Below are 22,916 nucleotides of genomic sequence, written 5' to 3' on the forward strand. Positions count from 1 at the left end.
TTGATTTCCTTTTTTTCATTCAGGGATTAACAACGGGTAGGTCTTTCACATGGATTGAATGGTTGCCTAGTGCAACAGATTTCTAGGGGTAGCAAAGTGAACATGGCTGTGCCGCTCCGCCTTGCCTATGGCTTGGCGTGTGGGAGAAGAGCCAAGGGGTCACCCCCTCACACTTTCTGAAACAGCCATCATTACCTCCATTCTTCCATCTCCTTGACAGCAGTAAGAGCATCTCCCTGGTTTTCAAGCACTCTTTGTCTCAAAGATCCTTGTCTTCACTTTCATTTCCTTGGCAGAAGTGGCCACAGCTCTGGCTTCTGATCCTTTTGTTAGCAAAATCCAATTTTGCTTTCACTGCTGAGAAGCCTTTAGCTAGTACTGGCCAATCAGTATGTTTTCACTTCATCTGTCTTGATGATGTGTTATTTATTCTAGTATCTAGTATTTTTAATATATGAAGAAAAATAAAACAACAATGACCAAAGCTACCTCTGACCTGTTGCATTTCTAAGCTGTAGCTTCTGTTATTCATCTCTGTTAGAGAGTTAAATATGTAAAAGTTTCTGATGCTTTAAATAGACAAGGATTAAAACGCTATGTTTTTTCCAGCCATGGCTCCTCTTCTGTGTACTTTACAATAAGCTCCTCTTTTGAATAAAATAAGCTAGAGTGAGGTACCACAAAATTTATTTAATGTTTGTCTTGTTTTAAGAGATATTAATGTTTTCTCTCTAGATTCCTTAGTGTCAACCCAGCCACAAATGATAGTGTATGCTAGCTGTATACCACTACATTTGTTTGAAGAGAAGATTTTTTCATTAGGCCAGATGGTAAGATACTGTACTCTCCAGACAAGAAAATATTCTATATTTTATTATTAAGATGTTTATTTTTGTAACAACTACATTGTAAAAAAGTACAGCACAGTGAAACAGTCCCCACATAATGACTGTCAGTGAAATTTATATTTTAGTTCTTCCAAATACTGGTCATGCATTTTCCTGCCATAACCCTGGTCATTCTTCAGTATTACTTCCCTTTCCGCTGGAGCCCAGGAGGTAAAGTCTCTGGTTAAGGAGAAAAAATGCATCATCATGAGATATTTATGAATGAAAAAAGCAAGACTAGTTATTGTAAGAGCTACTTGAAAAACATGAATTACGAGGGTTTTTTTCAGATTACAGTTCAGGGCTTCTCTGATACATACTTTCTGATTGGTTGTGCTATAAGAAATAGCATGTTTTTGTACATTTATATCATTAGTATTGTAACTGATGAAAGCAGCTGGAGAATAGTGTACATGCATCTGGGATAAAAAACAATGCTTAAATTTCAACTTAGCCACTCACCCTCCACAAAAAGCTATTTATAATATCAGAGCAGGCTTTCTTGATTAGATTCTTAATTAGATTTGATTTCTTTACATTTTTAATCATATTTCACATAATTAGAACATTAAAATTTAAGCTGCCTTCTCAGGAAACTGGTAGGCTTCATTAGAATAAAAAAAGAACATTTCCAAAAATGTTTTGCAGGTCTTATACTTAACTGCAATTAATTCTTGCACTATTTTCTTCCTTAAAATTGCACTGTGTATATTATGTTATTTTAAAGACCAGCTTGATCTCTGTGATTTCATTCTATATAATTTAAGATCTTAGACAATATTGTCTCTTTGCTAATAATGCAGTAATAGTCTTCAAGAAGCAATTTGGAAGCAGTGGCATAAGGTTTACATCTTTCCTGCTGTGTAAGGCCTTGAGTCTGAATCTCAAACTTGGCCTCAGTCCATTAGGGCACAGAGATTTTTGAAAAAGAGGCATGACAGACTAGATAGGATGAAGCAGATGAATCTATATGTCTAAAACAGTATTTTGGTAAAGACTGATAGAAGAATAGAAGCTGACAGAAGGTAAATATAGAAGTATAGTGTATTTCTTTTGGGCCTCAGTTAAGAAAGCCTTTTTTCAAGCTTTTTGGGGGGCTGAGAAATACTACACCAATTGGTGTAGTATTTAATTATGGAAATAATTAAAGTTTGGAGGAGTAGATTAATTGTTTAGGATAAGAGTGGCTCCCTAGACTCAGTAGAAATTTTATCTTTGACTGCAGTCATGTCAGAATTTCCCTCCAGGATTTTTGCAGTTTCCATTGTAACTGTGCTTCCTAGTGCATATATTCTTGTATGTATGTAGCTAGAATTTAATGATCTTAAGCTTGCTCAAATAAGATGAAAAAAATCAACTGAGTCATTCAAGTGTGTCTCCTGCTCAGCAACTATCTGACAATATCTCCCTTATGGCAGCTAGCCTGGGCCTCTTCAGAATCCTTTCCAGTCTCAGATGTTTTACTTAGATTTTTAAGATGTTTGAATGTGTGTGTAACTAGTTACTACTCCTATGACCTATCCATATAAATTCTGAGATCAAATGAACCTTATAAAGCACTTTTGGATCTTAACAAACATGTTTAATTTGATCCTCTCCATTTAAATCACTCCAATCATCACAACTACAGTCCTCTCTGCAGAATTTATAACTATAGTCTCAGGAACATTTTACAGTGAGCAGGAACGATCAGAGACTTGTTGATAAGCATGTTAAAGAAATAAGTAATGGGTGATGTATTTAGCAAGCAACAGAAGGTGTATTTTTAAAATAAAAAGTAAGGATACACAAATCTTGAAAAGAACATTCAGTAGTGAAGAAATAACATACCTAAGTACTGGACCATAATTATTTTAATGGGAAGAGCACCACTCAATGTCCACACTTATAATTGCTCTTAAGCCCACTGCTAAGGGCTCTGTTATATGGGTCTGTAATATGTTTTCCTAATTAGCCAGGAGATAAAAGGCTTAATTTTAATGACGTAGTCGTTCAAAGTGATACTACATTATGAAGATTTCACAGACTATCAAAAAGACCAGTTGCTTTTAGAATTCTGCCACTTTTTAAAGACAGCATGATGTAAGGGCTGTTCTTCAGAAAAAGTATTTTAGAACATCTATATTTAAAACAAAATGGTGTCACTCTTCTCTTGTTTATTCACTGTGCTTCACTTGTATGTCTATAAGACCTCAAACCATACGGTTGTATAAATAAGTTGAAAGAAGTGATAAATCTATTACGAAAAGTAAAATACATGTATACACTTCTAAGTATTCCATTGTACATTTTCTGCTGAATGACAATCTTTTTTAGAATGTTTTGGGGTTATATTGTCAGGTGAACTGTTCTTGTTTCATTAATTATCCTAAACCATTAGATGCTTCTGTGCGCATGCTGTTGGTTTTTGAGAGAGGGGTGATGAGAAAGAAGAGCTGTCCTTGTTTGGGTTATCTTTCCATGTTTCATAGGCTGATTCTTCAGAGAAGCTGAGGCAATATGGACTTTCCCACCTACATAGCCATCCTGTCCTGGTTACTAGAACTAGGTCCTGCCCTCTGGTAGCACCACCGCAACCACCACTGGTTCCTCGCTGGAAGCTTTTCCGTCAGAAAAAAGAAACTATTGTGACATCTGAACCTCAAGGTTTGTCTACTCAAACCTTCAGAATAAATTTTGTAATTACACCTGAATCATTGTAAACATTCCCAGGGTCATACTTACAATCATCATCTTTTAGCATAATTTCAGTAGAATTGTCTGGGGGGATTACTTTTTCTTCTTTTTTGGGGGGTGGTTGGGGGGGTGGCTATTTTTGTGTGATACTTCCCCTCAGTTCTATTATTTCTTAAATACTTTGAGAAGTGTCTTACTGTGTCTCTAAAAAAGTTCTCTATTGGATAAAATTAGAAAGGGGTATAATGAGAGCACTGCAGGAGCTCTCTGATGCAGAACCATGAAAGCTTCTAAACACCTTTTAAATATTTGAAATAGTGACTAGTCCTGCTGTAACAACTCACAATTTTAGGAGTAAACACTTGTTTTAGGGTTTGTCTACACTGTATAATACAGTTACATGAGTGACATGAGGTAGCATGGATATGAAAGCTTTACACACATGCTAGCAAAATATACTGGAATAAGAAACAGATTAAATTAGAAAAGGCAGAATGTGCTACCATAGTTCTAAGATAACTTGGGTATCTTTACATATAGGTTAAGCCCAGTTTCAATACTGTGCAGGCTTAGGATCAGTGTTCAGCACTTATTTTTTCATGATACTTCATCTAAAGCCACCCCAGATTGTTCTCTTCCATTCAAGTGTATGAGATGATACTTAGAGATTCTTTCCTGAAGTCTTTTTGGAATTATTTAGGGTGAATATGCCCAATGGAAATTATCTATCAGGGAAAACTATAGTGTTAAGTAGTAGTAAGTATTTCATATGAATATATCTTTAATAAGTTACTTTTTTCCAGAGCCTGTAATAAAGAAACCTGAAGAACATGTTGAGATTGCTAGCCCATTTTTGAATTATAAAATCAACATTCTCAAAATACCAACAGACACGTAAGTATTCAATGTAGTTTCAGAATTCACATCATACTGTCAGTCAATTACACTGTAAAAATGCAGTGGCTTATTTTTATCTGTGTCACAGGAAAAACTGCTTGGTTGGTGTATTTTAAAGCACATCAAGATCAAAGCAATCTATTGATTTATTGATGACACGTAATTAACTGGGAGTCAGTGAACTGTATGTTTAGGATCAGTATCAGCAATACAACAGATAAACCATGATGCTAGACACTTATAAAATGTTATTTAACACCTACAAACTTATGAACACCTTTCAACAACCAGTTCTAATCACACGCGCACACACACATGCACACACACACGCACATACACATGCAGTCATATGCACCCTCTGACATTGTGGGTTACAAGCACACCCCCTCTTCTGGGACTGCAGGTTCCCTTACTTGCACAGACCTTCCATTGGAGTTGGGGTGCTCTAAGCTTTATAAGCTGCTCCCTACAATATGCTAATCCACACGACAGTGAGAAAGCACCCAGGAGGTGAACTGAGCATACCTGAGGGGTGGTCCCTTCTTGTTGCACCCTACACTGACAGTCCCCTGGCTGGATGCACACTCCTTAGGGTGTCCAACAGCCAACAGCTCTGTCAGGCCTAGGCAGAGGTTGTCAGGCTGGCAGGGCAACCTCTGGTATCATCAGACCAGGTTTTGACTGTTGCTGTTTCTGCTCCAGGGTCTCGCCCCCCCTGTTGCATGTTTTTATTATTCTTTTATACTTCTTTTCAACCTGAATCCTTTTGTTTCAATAGTCTCTGTGTAATTCCCTGGTTCTGTTTAATCTGTCTGATTTGGGGCAAGTGCCCTCACAGACTGTTTTGTGTATTTCGATCACAGACACTGTGTACACTCACATTCCTGTCTTAACAGCTGCTGGTATCCAGGCCATTTTGCTCAGGATGGCCATGCAAGCACCACTGTGTACCTGTACTACCTAAATTTATTTGCTGATGTTGCTCAGTGAACTGGAAACATTTCACCTGATTGGTAGTCACAGAAGAATGTCTTAGCATTTGCCTTTTCTACAGAGTATTGTCATGAATGCATGAAAATTTTGTACCTCTGAATCTTTATTCTTCCTGAAGTAGAGCAGAATCATAGAATTCAGCATAAAATTGTTGTTTGAAATTATTTATGAAGCAAAAACATTGTAATCCCAATTTACTTCTGCTTTCTAGCACTAGATGTGCCAGCCAGGCAATGGATCAGGTATCTTTAATGAAAATGAAAGTGCAATTATATCCCAAAAGTTTATCACTTGACTCAGAGATTTTATTTTGTTTTTAAAACATTTTGCCAGTTTCTCTACTCAGTGGCCCCAAAGAGTAGAACATCCAAAAGGTCCTTTAACCAGAAATAGAAATATTCTTAGATATCTTTTAAGTTTTGCCTCAAGTTATTGGTCTTGCTCAGTTCTTGCAAATAACACTGTGACAGTCAGTTAACTAGATTGAAGAGGGAATCATTGAATGGCTAGTTAGTACTTTCATTGATTTCACATTGATTGCATGGAACAATACACCATTAATACTGTTGATAGTTGAATTTTCATGGATTTATGAGTAAAACTCTGTCTACTGTCAGTTCATTATGGTTGTTACAAGCAGCCTGAAAGAGTTTAGCTGAATAAGCTCATGCTCAAAACACAGCTTTGCATAAATGCCCTATATTAAAGACCATTTGGTGGTCTTATAAACCATTGAAAACCAGGGTCTTTTAAGAGGGAGTCTCAGGCAAGCAGTTTCAGAAATTGGTGTTTACACCCCTTCTAGTCAATATTCAATATTCAGCACAATACATTGCTCACAGACAAGAGAAGAAGGATTGCCATGAAGTGTATCAGGTCCCTGGGTTTTTTTCCTGTGCCTCATTGCATAAGAGTTTATTGTCAGGCTTCAGCCAATAATGCAAATATTCAGTGGAAACCACTAGAATTACTTATCTCCTCTCTTTCATTCTGACTGAACTGCTAGCAGAGGAAGCATGGAAGTATATACTGAATGAGCATTAAAAGGTTCATGTTATTTTGGAGGATATTTCTTTTCTTGAACCAGAGTCTGGTTTGTATATTGTTGGGGGTGTGTCTGGGTGTGTTTTTAACATGTATGCATCTTTTGATAAGTACCTCTCTAAGTAATCTAAATAAATTATGTACCTGACAGGCTCTCCATTTTGATCATAGTAATTGGAAGGATTTATAATAAACCAGTTAGATTTTTTTGAACAGCAGCATTTGTCCATGGAAAAAATAAGCTCAGAATATTATGGAATATTCTGGGAATATCATAGCTTTGCTGATGAAGTTGCATTTTACTGGTTAGAAACACATTAAATTACTTACTTTTTTGTTTTCAAATCATAGGATTACATAAGAATGCGCAAAAATGCTTTAAGCAATACCCATAGATTTATTAAAATAATGAGTGAATAATAATAAAAATGCAGTATTTGTATATTTACATAACTATGGTTTCATATTTAATAGATTGCTTCATGGTCCACTTATCCCATTTTTTCAAGGACTGTTTACTTAATGTGCAAGTTTCCATGACAATCAGCTAGTTTAGTCTTGTGATTTAATTAACAGGTAGTAAACAAAAATATATAGTGAGAATTAACATTTTCTTAAAGTAATATAGCTGCATAAATAACATAAGGGACTTAGATTCACAATTGGGACTGAAACTGTTTTTAATCTCTTGCTTTTATTCTAATCAAATATTTTGAAGCACTCAAAAGGAAGATAATTGTGACAGCATTACTGCTGAAGCTCTTGATCTTTCATTGTATCAGTCTTTAAGAAAGGACTAGATAAAACATGCTTACATTTTTCTCTGATCTTTATTGCTATAATAAAACAATTACACATTTTCATCTAATTTGCATGTGTGCAACATTGTTTTGATCTAGTTCTTCTAGTTTGTTTAACAAGCAAACAGTAATTTATATTTCTGTCAGTTATTTTTACTTCTGCCTCCACTGAAGTCAGAGACAAAGCTTCCATTTCTATAGCAGGAGTAGGCCTTACACAGGTTTCCTTGGTTTTTCATGTATTTTAGCTGTCTGGTAGCCATGGAGATCAATTTTGACAGAAAAGATAAAACTATTCAACTGACAGAACACAATTTTTTGCCCTACCTCCATTTAGGTAGTGTACTTTTTTTTTTTTTGTCTAGGGGCCATAGAAATTTATTCACGTCTGACTGTGTCATCTAGCTGTGCTCAGCAGACTTGGAGCCTGTTTTTTTGAGGGTTAGCTAAGAGGACAACAGTTCAGGTTTCTTAAGCATAGATATGCGTGTAGTGGTAAGCCAGTAATGATAAGGAATATATTGTTAATATGTTGAATGTATTGCCAGTAATGGTAAGGAATATAAGGTTTTACGCTGCCCTATTAAGCTGTCAAAATAAAGGAGGCCCAGATTATTTTTTGACAAAATATTGTTAAAAATAGTAGTTATGAAGCCTGTGGTTTGAAAGCAAATGTATGAATTGATGCATTTGAACTTTCTTTTATTTTATTATTTAGTCACTTTCCAAAGGCTACCATCAAAAAAGGATTTCACTCCATATGCCTTCTCCCTTCTGTTACTGAAAATGATGAAAATGAAAATGACATTAATGTGGATATGAATCAAAGTATGAGACACTTAAAAGCAGAAGATAATTCTCAGGTAATAATTTCCCTATTTTTTTAACACGACCTGATTTTATGTTGCAAAGGATAGTGAAAGACAAAATAGAAAATATTAAGTACTTAAATATGGATTTTAAAAAACTCTTTTTAGTAAGATTTTCTTTCTCTTTTTGTACACTTGCCTGTTCTTTTCATTTTATAGTTATATTGAGGCCTGCTGGGTGGGGAATGTTTACTAACATTTTTCATTTTAACATTTTTTCATCATTTATTCCTCAGATTCTTACAACACTGTTACTAACACTATAAAATATTTTGGGTGTGCTCTTTAAAATCAATTTGATGAAGAAAAGCTTAACAAGTTAGTCATGTGCCTTTATAAATAAATGTGTATTTCATGGATTAATTAACTGTATTTCAGCTATGATGAAGGATGTACCTAGGCCCATGGCTACCGGAAAAATGTAAACTTTGTAAACACACACTTTAAAATTCCATCCTTGTTTGGTTCTTAATTGAAAGACTTCGGGCTAGATGTAAAACAAGAATTAAGGCCTCAATGCTGAGTTTGTCTGCCCTTAAATTTTAGAAGCCTTGCCTTCTAATCAAATCCTCAACCATTGCTCCCTGAGCAATGCAGTGAGAGAATGAAGTTCCTCAGAACAGATTCACTGAAGCCAGCACACTGATCAGAGATTGCCCAAGCTAGCCAGGGAGATGCCCCAACAAAAGGAAAGTGGCATCACTAGCAGTTACCAGCTCAGGGTAGATGTTTCCACCATAGATTACTTAGATAAAATGAATCTCACCCCAAATCCGTAAAATATTGGTTGGATGACTTTTGGCAAATCTATCTAACTATTGATTTTTTTTTTTTAAGTGGAAGGTACTTTGTTATTTAGATGTGCTACCAAAGTCTGCTTCTAGATAAACCTTTAACAACATGTTCAATGTGGGATTTAAATCTTAGATGATGAACAAAGAAGGAAACTTTCAAACCAACAGTTTCTGAACACTAAACCAGATAATGCAAGATATTTTGTAGGGTGAAATCATTCACAGCTTAGAGAATTAGAGACTGAAATGTTCAACAGCTGCAGAGAATCAGAGCTCCACTGATGTCATTGTATTTGCACAACTACAAAAGAATCCACCATGTCAGCCACCACATCTCTTGAATTTCATAGTTATTGCAGCAAATATTGCTCATCTCTTTTACTTCCAGAAAAAAAGAGGTCTAGCATATATGCAAATGCCTTTCAGTAATGCCTTACTCAATAAGCTAATAAACAGATTTTGGGGAAGACTTAGTCTCAACTTGTAAATGTTTACTGCAGTTCTCCCCGTTACATTTATTTTCTATCCCAAGTAAAGAGTGAATGCTTCTTCTGTATCTTTTATGTTCAATATGATAGCAATATAGAAGGTAACTTAAAAGAATCTATAGAATTTGTTCTTCCATAGTGCTGTGCTCAAAAGGAAAATCAGCAACAAAGTCTTGAGCTCAGTCACAATGCTGCAGTAGTAATGACCCAATTATTTTAAAAATTCTACTGTGCCTTTCTTGGATGAGGATAAATGGGATAAATGGGGATAATATTTGTAATATTTGATTGATGTACAGTGACTGCCTATAGGGTTAAAAAAATATTTGGAGACCACAAACATACAATTGAGGATAGTATTAGGTATGTTTATGAACAAAGAAAACAATAATTTTTTAGTAAATTTTGAAGTAAAATCATTTTCTATGTAACATTAGGGTGCCTATTTATGTATTTCCTCTTCAGAATATATTACAATGCCATTTTGATATTCTAGATCTGAATTTCAGTTGTTTTAAACTCTTTTATATCTATCTACTGTGTATATAGAAAGTATGCAGGTGCGGGGATATATTATTGGGTACTTATGAATTAAAAATAAGACAATTCTGTAGTGAAGGAAAATTCTTTGCAATAGACTATATTGTTAGCTATTATGTATTTTGTGTACATTTTATCCACAAGTAATAGTTTAATTAGTACTTCATGACCTTTTTAAAGTCTTTTTAACAATTGCAAGTCATGAAAATCATTACAAAAGCAGCAGGGTAAAAAGCTGTAAGTAGCTTCTTACAATGTATGATAATTATTAGTTGTGTGACTTCAGTCTCTCTAGCTGTACAAATATAGATATAGTTAATTACAAAGTGATAGACATCTATGTGCTAAAAGCATAACAGTAGTTTGGAACATCACTTTGATTTTCTCCTCTAGTCCATGAGTGTAAGAACCATTCTGATTGTAGAATGCTGATCTGCCATGTATTCGAGGAGAGTCAAGGGCAAGTATGAAAACACATGAGAGACACACATTGATAAAAATGGAAAGGTACGAAGAAGACATGAGTGTGACTCAGTCTGAGAGTAATCTGATTGAAACATGAAACGTAAGAAGTCGTGAGCAGCTAATTGACTTATACTTGGATACTTTTGTCTCAATTTAAATCTCAGCTGAAAAATGCTAGGCCTCTTAATAGCTGAAGTATGTAAATAGAACTGCATTCAAACTGATTGCAGAAGTAAATAACGTTTTTTAACTTGATGAATAATTTTATTTATTCTACACATCAAAATCTTAATCAGCAAAAAAAATCTACGTTAAGCTACCACGTGTCCATACTAGAAGCATGGATCGTGTGTACCGTCCATGAATAGTGAGTCTGCGAGGAACTGTTAGACTCATGGTGCAAACATGACAGTCTCTAAGGCTTGTACAGTAGATCTAGTGTGGAGCACATATACTTTGGACATGCTCAAGATTTCTGAGACAATTGAGAAATTGTACAATTGATGTGTACCTGTCTGGTAAATCCTGTGAATCCCAGAAGAAATCTGCCTATACTGGAATCTTGCAAATTGTAGACTTCCATGCAGAAATACAGCAGCTCTGTGTGTGGGTTCTTCTAAGATTTGAAGGGGAGATATAGTCTAGATGTTACTAGAGATTTTTCAGCCCCAAATGCTGAGTCGTGAATGTCACATGAGAAGTGATCTCAGTTTGTCTTTTGTTTTGCAAAGTTGTATGTGCAGAAGCTTAGAAACAGGAACTGAAGTACATGGGTCATTAATTGCAAAATCCTCTTATGTCCTCTTCAGTGCATTTGCTCTAGAAAAGCTAGGTATATATCTAAAAAGGGACATGCAAGAATTTAACATATTTCAATTACCCAATTGTTCAGCAAACTGTTAACCCTTTCAAAAAGCGGTATGTTTTTCTCTTAATTACTGTTTGTATTAGGTTTATCTCCAGTTTTGACTCATGAATCTTCTTTAAAAAATAGATTTGAAATAGAATTTAGGATCTTTTCTGCGCAAAAATGGTCCTTTCAAATTCTCTTAATTAAATGTAGTAGTAATGCAGTTAAATTATTAGTATTAAATTATTTGGTAGAAGCACTTCCTGGTTTGGGACAGAGACTCCTAAATCTATAGTTTATTGTCTCAGCTCTTTAGTTAGTTCAGAGAAGATCAAATACCTAAATTTTTGACAAAGTGGCAAGATTCCTGAGCTTATTCTGGGCCTTTTATGCCATGAACATGCTGTAAAATGCTGCAGAAAGAATCTTATTGCAGCAAGGAATTAAAGTAGAAAGCCATAAGACTTTCCTTTAAGGAAGCATTTATAAGTTCCAGCATCTTGTGTATGCAGGGGGAGCCTATAATAGGAGGATCACAGCAGAAGTGGAGTTACAGCACATGACATTGTGCAACCTTTAGGTACCATTGTCATCTGTCATGCACTAGTCTGGTTTAGACTGTTTAAATTATGCCAATCTGCCCATCAAAACAGCTTTCTAGATTGCACTGAGAAAAGCATAAAAGCAGCTCCAGGTCAGTGTAGCCCCCAAGCTTCCCCTTTGAAATGCAGAACAGAAAATCACCATTTATGTCCAGATGTTGCCCAGCTCAGTGGTATCAGTTTCAGCATTATCACCTTTGACACATGTCAAAAAAGGGTATATATGAGGAGTTTGGGTGGGAGAAAGAATACAAATGCTTGGTAAAATGAAAGCTGCCATGAAAAGAAGTTTGCAAATTAGTTTCAATAGCTTTCTTAGGCTTTAATATTTTTCTGTGCAAAGTTTAAGCTAGACCATTTAACCCATTAATAGTACCATATCCAAGTAAGAAATATGCAAGGAACTGTGGAATTTCCCCCACTTGGCCGCCCTCCCTCGTAAAATGATAGTGAGTCTTGTGCAGAGTATGTCATATCAAGGGTAAGAGGTAAGTCAGAAATAAGGCACACATTTTTAACCATATTGAAGATTTTTATCTCTCAAAGAAAGAGATCACACCTTTCTTATAAATTTAATAAGCAGACTTTCAGAAAGGCTTGTAAACTTATTCAACTTCAAACTTAAGTGGATATTGCATTCAGATTAGTGCAGCTCCTCTAGCTTGGAAAGGGGGATGATGACCACAATAAAACTGTGTTTGCAAAAAAAACCGAACAGGCAAACTTTTTATTTATGCTGCTGATATAAAACAAGATGCTGTAACAATGAGGCATGCTGTTTCAAATGACAGTTGTATACACTTGCAAGCAAAGAAGTAGATGCTTACCTGAAAAGGAGCCTTGTTGTTCTTTTGGAGTGGAAAGTATTTAGAACCATTTTATTGTCAAAGAACAGTAATATCAAAGAGCATTTTTTAGTAATAGAGGAGTAGGCATTTTTTTATCCTAGACTCCAGATCACATGTATTTTTCCAGTTTTTAGAAAAACAATCTATCAGTTGGTGATGTGTGTGTAGGTATTATGGTGAATTCTAGTATTTCTATGATTTTTTTTTATGTTATACTACAGTGAAAACTTACTAGCTTTTTTCTCCAACCCAGGAAGGGCTGACACAAAAATAAACATCTTCTTTATTTTTGTTCTTTAAAAAATAATGGAATGCTATCACCACCACACCATTGTTTTTCACTTATAGGAGACCTGCTTCTTTCAGCAGCATAATGCAGAGAGACCCGCTAAAGGTATGAGTGTTTAAATTTATATTCAGATTTCTGCTGTTCTCATATGATTTGGCCTCATCATTAATCTTCATGTAGAGTAGCAACATTACTTATTTATGGGTATTGGTTTTACAACAAAAACTTTCAAAGAACAGTGTAACGTACAATTATACCAGCTCCATGTATGACTTCATACAGTAGAGTCTTCAGACTGGTATTACAAAATCCTTACTTTACAAGAATATTTTGAAAAAAATGGCACTTCTGACATTACGGAGTTACTCTCTGTGTATAAACTGTACTGGATTTTGTACGCAGAACTCTTTTTCTGATCATTGTGAATTAATACTTTTTTCTGACGTAAAAGACAGAAAAGAAGGACAACTTCCATTCTAGTAAATGTTACCTTTTAGAGTGTTTGAGATTAATGTTTGAACAGTGTTCAGACAGAAAATACCTAGTCATTTTTTCAAAATTCATTTTTACGTTGAGTATTTTTTTTCTCAGAGGAATGCTATGTCCTCATAGAGGACAGAAAATACTCTAGCAATTAGGCACTTTCCTTTTTATGATCAGACCGTGTTTTAATATTCTGAAGTACTGATGACTTAAAAATTTCATTAAGTGAATGTGTGAAGGGTTTGGTCAGGAGAAGTTAGTAAGAGCCTTCTTTTTAAAAGAGGTGACCGTATTTGCTTGGTGCACAACAAACCCCTCTTAGACCTTCCTTGCTAGGAAATACCATTCCTTTTACCAGAGTTCTGAAAGTGAATCACAGCAGAGGAACACGTCAATAGGATTCATGCTTTATTAATATCATGAGTCATACATGGGGTGCTAATCTTGTTTTGTCTTTCAACTCCTTAGTCCATTTGAAACCCATGAAATTGCACCTTTGGTTTTTAAACATTTCTGAAGGTTGGTTCTCACGAGAGGAGAAGGCATGGAGTGTAGTGTTTTTAAAATATTTTTTGTATTGTTCTCTGTAAAACATCTGTGCTTTTAAGAACTGATACTAGTTTCAAGTATTATAGTTCTTGAGTGTCTTTTCTTTTGAATTCTTTAATATTATGTTTATTAACGTTATCCCAGTAAAAAAAGAACCAAAATAGAAGATACCCACTGTGTCAAAATTCTACAAGTTATTTAGCTGGAAAGATATTCTTCAGTTTTTGTCTCACAGCTCTGTATCTGTTTTAGCTCAACCCCAAAACCTAATATAAGTGTAGCAGTTTGCAGTAAATGACTCTTCAAAACCTGTCACAAATACATTGGGATCTTGGAGGATTTTTGTAGCAGTCACTATCAATAGATTCTGAAATTAGTGTATAGTCAGACTGCTCTTTTTTCTGCTTACTCAAAACTCTACTCAAGAAATACCCCTTCAAGGAAAGATTATTAATTAGTGTAGGTAGATACTAACATGGCAAAATAACAAACTGTTATCATACTAGTGTCATTCAAAATGCGTAAAAATCAGATTGCTGGCAGTTAAAGTGGCTAGAATCATGAAAAACTGAGATATCTTTGTTGAAACTCAGCAACATATCCTGACTGGTCAAGACATTCAAACAGTACAAAATTAAGAGCTTTAAAGCTGAAAGAACTAGAGAGTGCGTGATCATCTTCTCCCAAAATCTGGGTGTTTTTTAAGTTTTAATTCTTCTGGGAAAAATCCCACAATCTTTTTGCATCCTCTGCCTGCTGCATCCTCAGAGAATTTTCCTGTTGTTGAAAGAGAGCAAGCTGGAAAAGGTTCAGTGGCTTAGCTAAGCTGGAGAAGATTCCTCCCGTTCTTACTTTTCCTTTGTGCAAATCAGTCATCTTGGTATCTAGTGCATATCATCTACTGAAAGATCTTCTTGCTTTATTGTGAATCTGCATAGCAGGCAACATGGGAATAGGTGAGAAAGCTGAATGGTAGCTATACTGATAGGTTGTGTAAGTCCGTTCAACAAAAGATCATTCAGTAAGTTCTGTGTTCTACCATCCTCTGACCTACAGTACTAACAATTTACTTCAGTACTGTAACAGTCCTCTGTGCTTTGGTTCTCTTTTCACAATCTTCAGGCCATCTGAACCCATATATTCTCATTTCTCCATGCAAAATCCATTTACTCCAGCTTAATGTAACATTACTAATTATCACAGGATTCAGTGACTGGAACTCTGCACTCCTCTTAGGTGGTACGGGTATGATTGCTGTTCTTTAAATAGTACAATTCCTTTTAACATCTTAATTATTAACTAAGCCCATCTTCAGAAATTCTTCAGAAGAACCATGAGGAAGGAAGCTTAGTAATATATCTTGATTTAATGCTTTGCGCTGTCACTCACTGTAGGTTGTATGAGTTACTTCAGATTCCTGTTACTTCAAACCAATTTATTATGAGTCTTTCAACTCCACAGAACATGTCATAGCATAAATCATGGACCAAAACTGAGAGAAGAAAATCTTTAGAAAATGTTTTATTTAAGAGAAGGGGGGGGTTCAAATGTGCTTTTTCCTATGGCTGAAAATTGCTCAAAGTTTGCAAAGTATTTGAGTGGGAATAAATAACTTTATCCCTTTGGAGTCTGGTTACAGGCCATTAGGCAGTTAAACATATGAATAGTCTGATACCAGAAAAGTTCTTTCTGTTCACTTGAAACAGGTTTGAAATGTCTCACAAGTATTCCTATTGAGACCAATGGTATTTTATAAGTAAACAGATACATCTGAACATGTTGTTTCTTGGATATATAATTGATCTTCTGTACCTTTTGTTTTAGGAAACTTCCTGTCCTCTTGTGTTTGCTTTAAAAAAAAATCTAGTTAAATATTCACATGAAAGTTCTTAGGCTGCTTAATTCCATTGAAAGTTTGAACTTATTGATGTTTGAAAAGCGTCTATGACCATTTATGTCACTATTATCTTCTAAAATGTGTTTTATGTAATTGATGGGTTTTTTTGATATAAAAACATCTGGTGTGACTGTCAGGCTTAATTCTGAAAAAAATGGGTCAAATGATGTGAGGTACTTCTTATTTCATTAACATCACATCAGATGTGAAATTACTCCCAGTGGTGAAGTGGAGCCTCGTTCCCCCAGTTCTTTCTCTGTTTTGCAAGTAAGTATGTAAACAAAGAGTGAATTTCTTTTTAAGTGAACTTTGCTCCTAAAATTTTGAGCACTTGCTGTAGTATATATTGTATCTCTGTTTCATTTTAGATCCAGACTTGCAAGGCTTCTGTATTTATTATTAATTAGAAATAGAATTAATTATTTATAACAGCAGCACTGATTTGTACAGCTCGGCTGTCATTACTCTGAGTGTCAGGGTTCTGCATTTTGTCCCATGTGTAGACCTTGAAAGTTTTGGTCAGTGCAGCTTCCTTGTGTGATCTTCCTTATGTGATCTTTCTGAAGATTCCTACATATCAAACTTCCTGTGGATATCTACAAACAGTCCGGACTTTCTTCTGTTCAAATCAGTAGCAAAACTTCTAAAAGTTCTTAAGGACACTGGATCAGCCACAATGCAATCCCAGTACTTTGGTCCACATAAAGCTGTGGTAACTATGGGAGTGGGCAGAATTTTCCTGGAAAACTAAACTCATGATATGTGGAGAGATTTTATTCTTCACAAGCACCGTACACTAAATCCAATGAAATTTTTTTATAATATTGTAGTGCATCAGCACTGACTTTCTTTCAAATGTCCTCAGAGTAGGAAATCATAGCTTTTCAAATCTGTTAGAACAAAAATTTTGTCCTAAAACATATAATTACACTTAACTGAGCTTTGTTGTAAAATGAAAATTCATACATTTACACTAGCTCTCTCTACCCACTTGTTACAATGCAACAGCTATATTCTCAAGACACAATGTTTCTCTATGATTCCCAGTTGTTAGTGGTGCAGTTATTGTAATTGATGTAATTGATGCAGGTAAAGTTTGAATTATCACATTATTTGCCTGATTGTTTGTTATCTTACGGAAATCCTGCTGTTTCTGCATTCATCCAGAGAGATGACAACACTAAAATAGAGATTGAAAATGACAAAAAGAGCAAGCCAAATTTCAAAGGAGCAAGCTATGATTATTAAGTATGACTATAGTACAGTACATACAGGATTTATTGAAACTGTATACATTAAAGAAGTTATTTTCTTTGATCATTCAGGGAACCTTTATGTTTTCCATAAAAGTAGCTAGAATTTGAAGTTCTATTAAAATGGAACTGAAGTTAACAGATTTGGTTACCTCCAGCTTTGTAGCATTAGGTAACAGTTGTTCCATAAGGAAAGTACAATTCAGTTTAAGTCAGAGGCAGGTGTGATACTACTGTTTCTTTCTGTGCATAAAAAGGGAACTAAATTATGTATTTTTTCCCTGCTGAATTCTCAGTTAATATGGAGAGAAATTTCCTGTTACAAATGTTTAATTTAGATGATTCATAGTATATCTGAGATTTTAAACTAACATTCATAATAATTATCAATGTCATGGTCCCTATGAATCTGGAAAACCTGTTGCAAAGAAAAAAAAAAGGACTTTTAACTGAATATCAGTGTTAGTTTCCTCATATTATTTTCATGATCATTGTAAGGAACCATATATTCATATTTCTTTACAGTTGGAATGTATTTGTGATTTTTGTGTTTCCTCATTATTGTCTTGTTTTCTGTGTTTCTTAGTAGTAAGAGCTCTGTATCTTCTAGTAGCTTTGTAGTATGTTTTAATTAGTGTTTTCTCCCATTTTATAATGGCCAGTAAATAGCACAATTAGTGCAATAGATGCACATGCACATGTATTCCAATAAGTCATCATGTGTACCCCTTCTTTCTGAATGCTGAGGCAAAGGACTCATTTCAATTTTGAACCATTTTGAACATTTCCTCCACCAGGTACAATTTTCTTGTTCTTTTTCATTTACTGGGCTAGCAAACCTTTTAACTGTTCATTCTCATGTTCTCCAAAAGAGCTAGCTCAGGACTGTAGAGAGCCAGGCACTAAATGTCCAGATATTAAGTAAGTGTTAGCACCCAAAACTCTAGTCAGTTTGATGAAGGACCTTGGTTTCCACTTAGGCGTCTCGGTAAAGATCCAGAGAAAAATGATGAGCAGTTACTGAAATCAATGACAGCTTTTGATGCTGAACTCTCTTGAAAATGTGTCTTCTCACTCTAGTAAAGAACTTTATTCTTTCTAGTAATTATCAGGTTTTCATGCAGTACAGGTTTTCCTTATCATAAGAATAAAGGGTAATGTGATAAACTGTGCTAATACTGTTCACTTACTACTCTTTCCTTTTTCCCTTTTTGCCTTAATTATTCTAGCTTCTGTGCTGCTTTGTTCCTAGTTATTGATCTGGTTTTTTCTTTGTCTTCTATTCTTTAGTGCAATGAATGTTTTATTATTATTTCTGTAGTTGAGTATTTTGCCTTCTTCATCAAGTTACTTTTTTCCTCTTGGTCTTAATTTTGTTACATTAATTTTTATTCTTTGACTTTTAGCTAGCATAAAATCCTTGAATTCAAATATGTTCTGCCCTTTTATGAAGCTCTCTGCAGTGTCTAGTTTTAAAATATGCTCATATCATATTCCTCTGTATTTGATTAGTATTTGGATTTGTTCAAAGAATAAATTTTGTGTTAATTACTGACAATTATTTGCTGAAATTGTCTTCCATATGTTGGTCTTAAAATACTAATTTATCCTGAACGTCTCTTAAGAGATTTACTTCACATTTTATTTATAGTTTTGTTCTGTAAATCATATCTTCATTATATCATCCAGTGTTTGTGGTTTCTCATAGCTGGTGATGGTACTTCTTGCATATCAGGTAAACTAGAGATAGCAGCTTGTCATATTATTTCTTTAATAATATTTCTGTATGGTGCCAGGGAGCTCTGAACAGCACTGTCTTTGGAATAAGTAGATCAAAAGGATAAAATTTGCTTTTTGATGACATTCTCACAAGATTTTCACTATCTCTTCAAAGAGAAGTGAGAAAAATTCAGCCATTTTGTTGACACTGTTTTTGCCCTCCTTTAGGTGCACTGGGAGAAATACCTTCCCCCCTGACTCTAATCTGCATACATAATCAACAGAGAAGTTTATGTATTAACTTCTGAATAGGGTGGAGTCCACCTTCTATTTGAAGGTTGCAGAGATCTGTTGACCCTATAGATCCTGAACAATGTCTATTGATAGTGCTTTTGTCAGAATGAACAAAGAATAGCAGCATTGAGCCCCAGGAAGGCGATTGGGGCATAGCTCTGCTATGGTGATGCCTGCATCCTACCCCCCGGATATGTACATTTGTAAGCCAGGCACTGTGGTTGTTTCACTGGAGGCCTAAAATCCATGTTAACTTCAATCTAAGAAAAAGCCTAGAGTTTACAGCTTTCAGGTAGTTTTTCCAGAGTGTAAGAGAGCAGAAAAGGTCTTTGGCACATTTCCTTACACTACATTTTTTTTAATTCTTGAAAAAATAATTGCAAAATAATTTAGAGCCACCCACATCCTACAAACTCATTAGTTATCCAGATCACTCTGTGTTTCACTGATCATGAAATATTGCAAAGCACATTTAAAAATGAATTATTTATTTTTCTAATTAGCTTTCCCATTTGTTATACCTGTCTGTAGGTTGCCTCATCTTTTTCCATAGCAAACATTGTGAGATGCTATCTGTTCATGTTTGAGCAGTTCTGTTCTACAGTTATTCTCAAAACTTCTTTAGGGACCAGGTTAAACATCTTCAGTAATGATTCATATGAATCTCACAGAGTAAAGGCAGAGAAGATGGCATTTCAGCACAAATTAAAAAAATATATATTAAATAATTGCAAAATGTGTCTACACAATATATGTATATTTCTGTGTTGATAGTTTATTATGAATCTGATGGTGGTGGTTCTGATTTTCCTACAAGAAAATTCATATAATATTGTTCACATCTGTTTCTCTTAAGAAGTACGTAGATTGACTTGTGTGAGGAGCCTTACAAGGGGACTGCTCTAAGTAGCAGAGGCAAGGATACACCTCAGTCTTTATAGGTCTTAGTGTCCTCTGCAATTCAGTGTATTTTTGATCCTCAAAGGATTATAAAAATTTTATCATTCTGCCACATCTGCTTCTCTCTGAATAGAAGCTTTGGAAAAGGGGTTGTATTTTTCTTTATGTGGATGACTTCAGGTTTGCAGAATTTGTATGTATGTTCACCTAACGTGCTCATATGAAAGGTTTTAATGCACAGTGCAATATGCATATTGTATAGCAAAATACTTAAGCAGTTGCAATTAAAATCTATACAGATTTGTTTCAGTCACTTTTTGAGCCATTTAGGTTAGTGTTTTAGTTTTATTTTTAAACTCTAAGGTGCATGGAAAATAACCTGATAATTTTAACATAATCTTTCAGTATAAGAATGATATTACTTTAAAGTGCACATTGTCACTGCATTGAATCTGTGTGTCTTCTTATCTCTGCAGAGGAATTACATGAGAATATTAGTTTTGATGCAACACAAACGTCAGAAACAGCTGATACTGGTATTAACAGCCAGATGGTGAAAAAATCAAAGGAAGAAATTGAGTCAGAAAAGAATTCTGTTTCCAGGGAAACCTGGATTAGCTTTGAAGACTTCTGTATTTGTTTCCAGTAAGGAACAGCAGTTTGGGGTTTTATTCTTTAAAATACGAAGTATAACAAAGGTAAAAGGTGAAAAATGAGTATATAAAAACAGCATCTTCTCAACAGATCTTCTCTGCATGGATAGAACTATACTGCCTTTCAAGGTCATCCCGTGGCCACCCTTCAGACCATGCTTACTGTCTCTATTGACAGTGAGCCTGCAGGTACAGCCCTAGACTGTGTCTGGAGTGTACCCTCCAAAGTACACAGGGGGACACAACCATCAGCTACATACAGCACGTGCCAGAATGTAATGTGGATAGAAGACAGTGGGTCATGGAGCATGCAGTGATTACAGCGCTCACGCACCTGACCCATCAGCTCCTAGTCAGACAAAGTCTGAGTGTTTGGGGTATCCAACCAACATAATTCTGAAGCAAAAAAAGTTGTTGGAATCTTCTGTTGCTGTCAGCATAGTTCATCTTGGTCAACTAGATGCTTTCTTTCCTTCCCTTAACCATATAAGCTCCCAGGCATTTATACCTCTGCAAACATAAAAAAAGATAATGCAATTGAACTGATGTCAGTCAGGATCTAACTTTGCCTGCAGTGCTTTTATAAATGACAAAATTCAGCTTGTCAATAGAACGGCCTATAATTTGCTGGGTATAGTGTGAGAATATTTGATGCAGTTTCAATTTAAGCTATTTAACTTAATTCAGTGATGCTATTTATCTGTAATTTTAATATTTCAAGGTTTGTTCAGCTGCACTGGTACAAATTCTCTAAAATAGGGGACTGTAGACAATGGTTTGCATTTGCAGGGGTGACGCTTAGAAACATAATGTTTTGACTTTCACACTTAGCACTTGGCATTATGCATGTGTAGCATGTAAAGCACAGAGTAGTCAGTTCAAGATCGATGCAACATCCATTTTCCACATCCATCCTTAAATCAGATTAGCTTTCCCACTATTTCTAAGCTTGCTCCAGAAAACAAACTTTGTATTCTTTCACCAGTTTAAAATTTCTTCTTTAAAAAAACATGTAGCTGATTTTTTTCTTTTTAATTTTCAGATATGGATTGGGGACTAACAGAATGTTGAACCTGTTCTGCTGTTCTTTCAAATCACCATCTTGTTATTGTCACCTTGCTTGCTTATCATTTACACACATCTTTGTTTTTGCTGCAATTCTTGCTTTTTTTCCACCTTTGGGGGAATCTCTTTAGCTTGTCTTTCAGGTTTAAGAAACCCGAAGAAATATGGATCTATTAAAGAATCCTGTATTTCTGAGGGAAGTAATTTTCTCAGAGAAAATTCACCCCATTTTTCTCATTTTACCTTTGTAACAGATTTCTTTGTGAATCTATTTTCATAAATGATTTTTTTTCTTGAGGAGATATTAAACTCAGGGGGAGTAGATGAGGGCAAAGGTATACCTTTTACACCAGCAGCACTACAGGAACTCTACCAATAAAAGATCATAGATCATACTAGAGATTGTTAAGGCTTGTCTGACTCATTTTCAGGACCCCTTGGATCAGGGAGATACTGCCTTCAGGAAAAAGAATTACAAGCAAATTCATTCCCTTTCCTTTCGAAGTCCTGCTTACAATCTGATACAGAGAGAATTAAAAATATGAACTTTTTTTTTAACTTCTCTGTCTAATATTAAATTACTGTTGGTCTTTTGAAGACTGCAGTAATATTAAACACATGAAGCATTTGTCGGTTTCTTATATTGCTGTCTCTAAATGGGAGATAGTTTCCTTATTTTTGCACTAAGCTGATAATGCAGCTGTTCACAAAAACATCTCAATTAACCTGTGAAGATTTCATCTTTCAGAAGATTTTAGATGCCAGTCAAAGATTTTCCTTATACTAGTCCGTTCCATTGAAAGCATTTCCTTGTGTGATATGCCTGTATCTCAAATACAGTGAAAATTAGATGAATATTCCAAGTTTGTATTGACTTTGAGAAAGGAGGAATATTTTAGTTTTTTTAAGAATTGGTATGTCAAGAATGGATCAGGATGCCTGTAAAGTCTCTTAGTAATCAAAACATTTGTTTCACATAAAACATTAGACTTTGTGTCAGATTCTGTCCCCAGTCAAAGCTGAAGCCATTCATGTTGCCTTTGATTAAATCAAAGTCAGAA

At 35.1% G+C, this 22,916-nt stretch overlaps 1 protein-coding gene across 1 annotated transcript in view; it reads left to right on the forward strand.

Annotated features, from left to right (window-relative positions):
* The window catches only part of ADGB (androglobin), a 132,583-nt gene that overhangs the window by 43,737 nt on the left and 65,930 nt on the right, over window positions 1-22,916 (forward strand). Inside the window, exons 10-15 of the mRNA XM_067294750.1 lie at window positions 736-830; window positions 3,359-3,533; window positions 4,367-4,457; window positions 8,016-8,160; window positions 13,102-13,147; window positions 20,614-20,782. Coding sequence (XP_067150851.1) covers window positions 736-830; window positions 3,359-3,533; window positions 4,367-4,457; window positions 8,016-8,160; window positions 13,102-13,147; window positions 20,614-20,782 — 721 coding nt within the window. The remainder of the gene's footprint in view (window positions 1-735; window positions 831-3,358; window positions 3,534-4,366; window positions 4,458-8,015; window positions 8,161-13,101; window positions 13,148-20,613; window positions 20,783-22,916) is intronic.

This window comes from Apteryx mantelli, chromosome 3, assembly GCF_036417845.1.
Source record: "Apteryx mantelli isolate bAptMan1 chromosome 3, bAptMan1.hap1, whole genome shotgun sequence".
NCBI lineage: Eukaryota > Metazoa > Chordata > Aves > Apterygiformes > Apterygidae > Apteryx > Apteryx mantelli.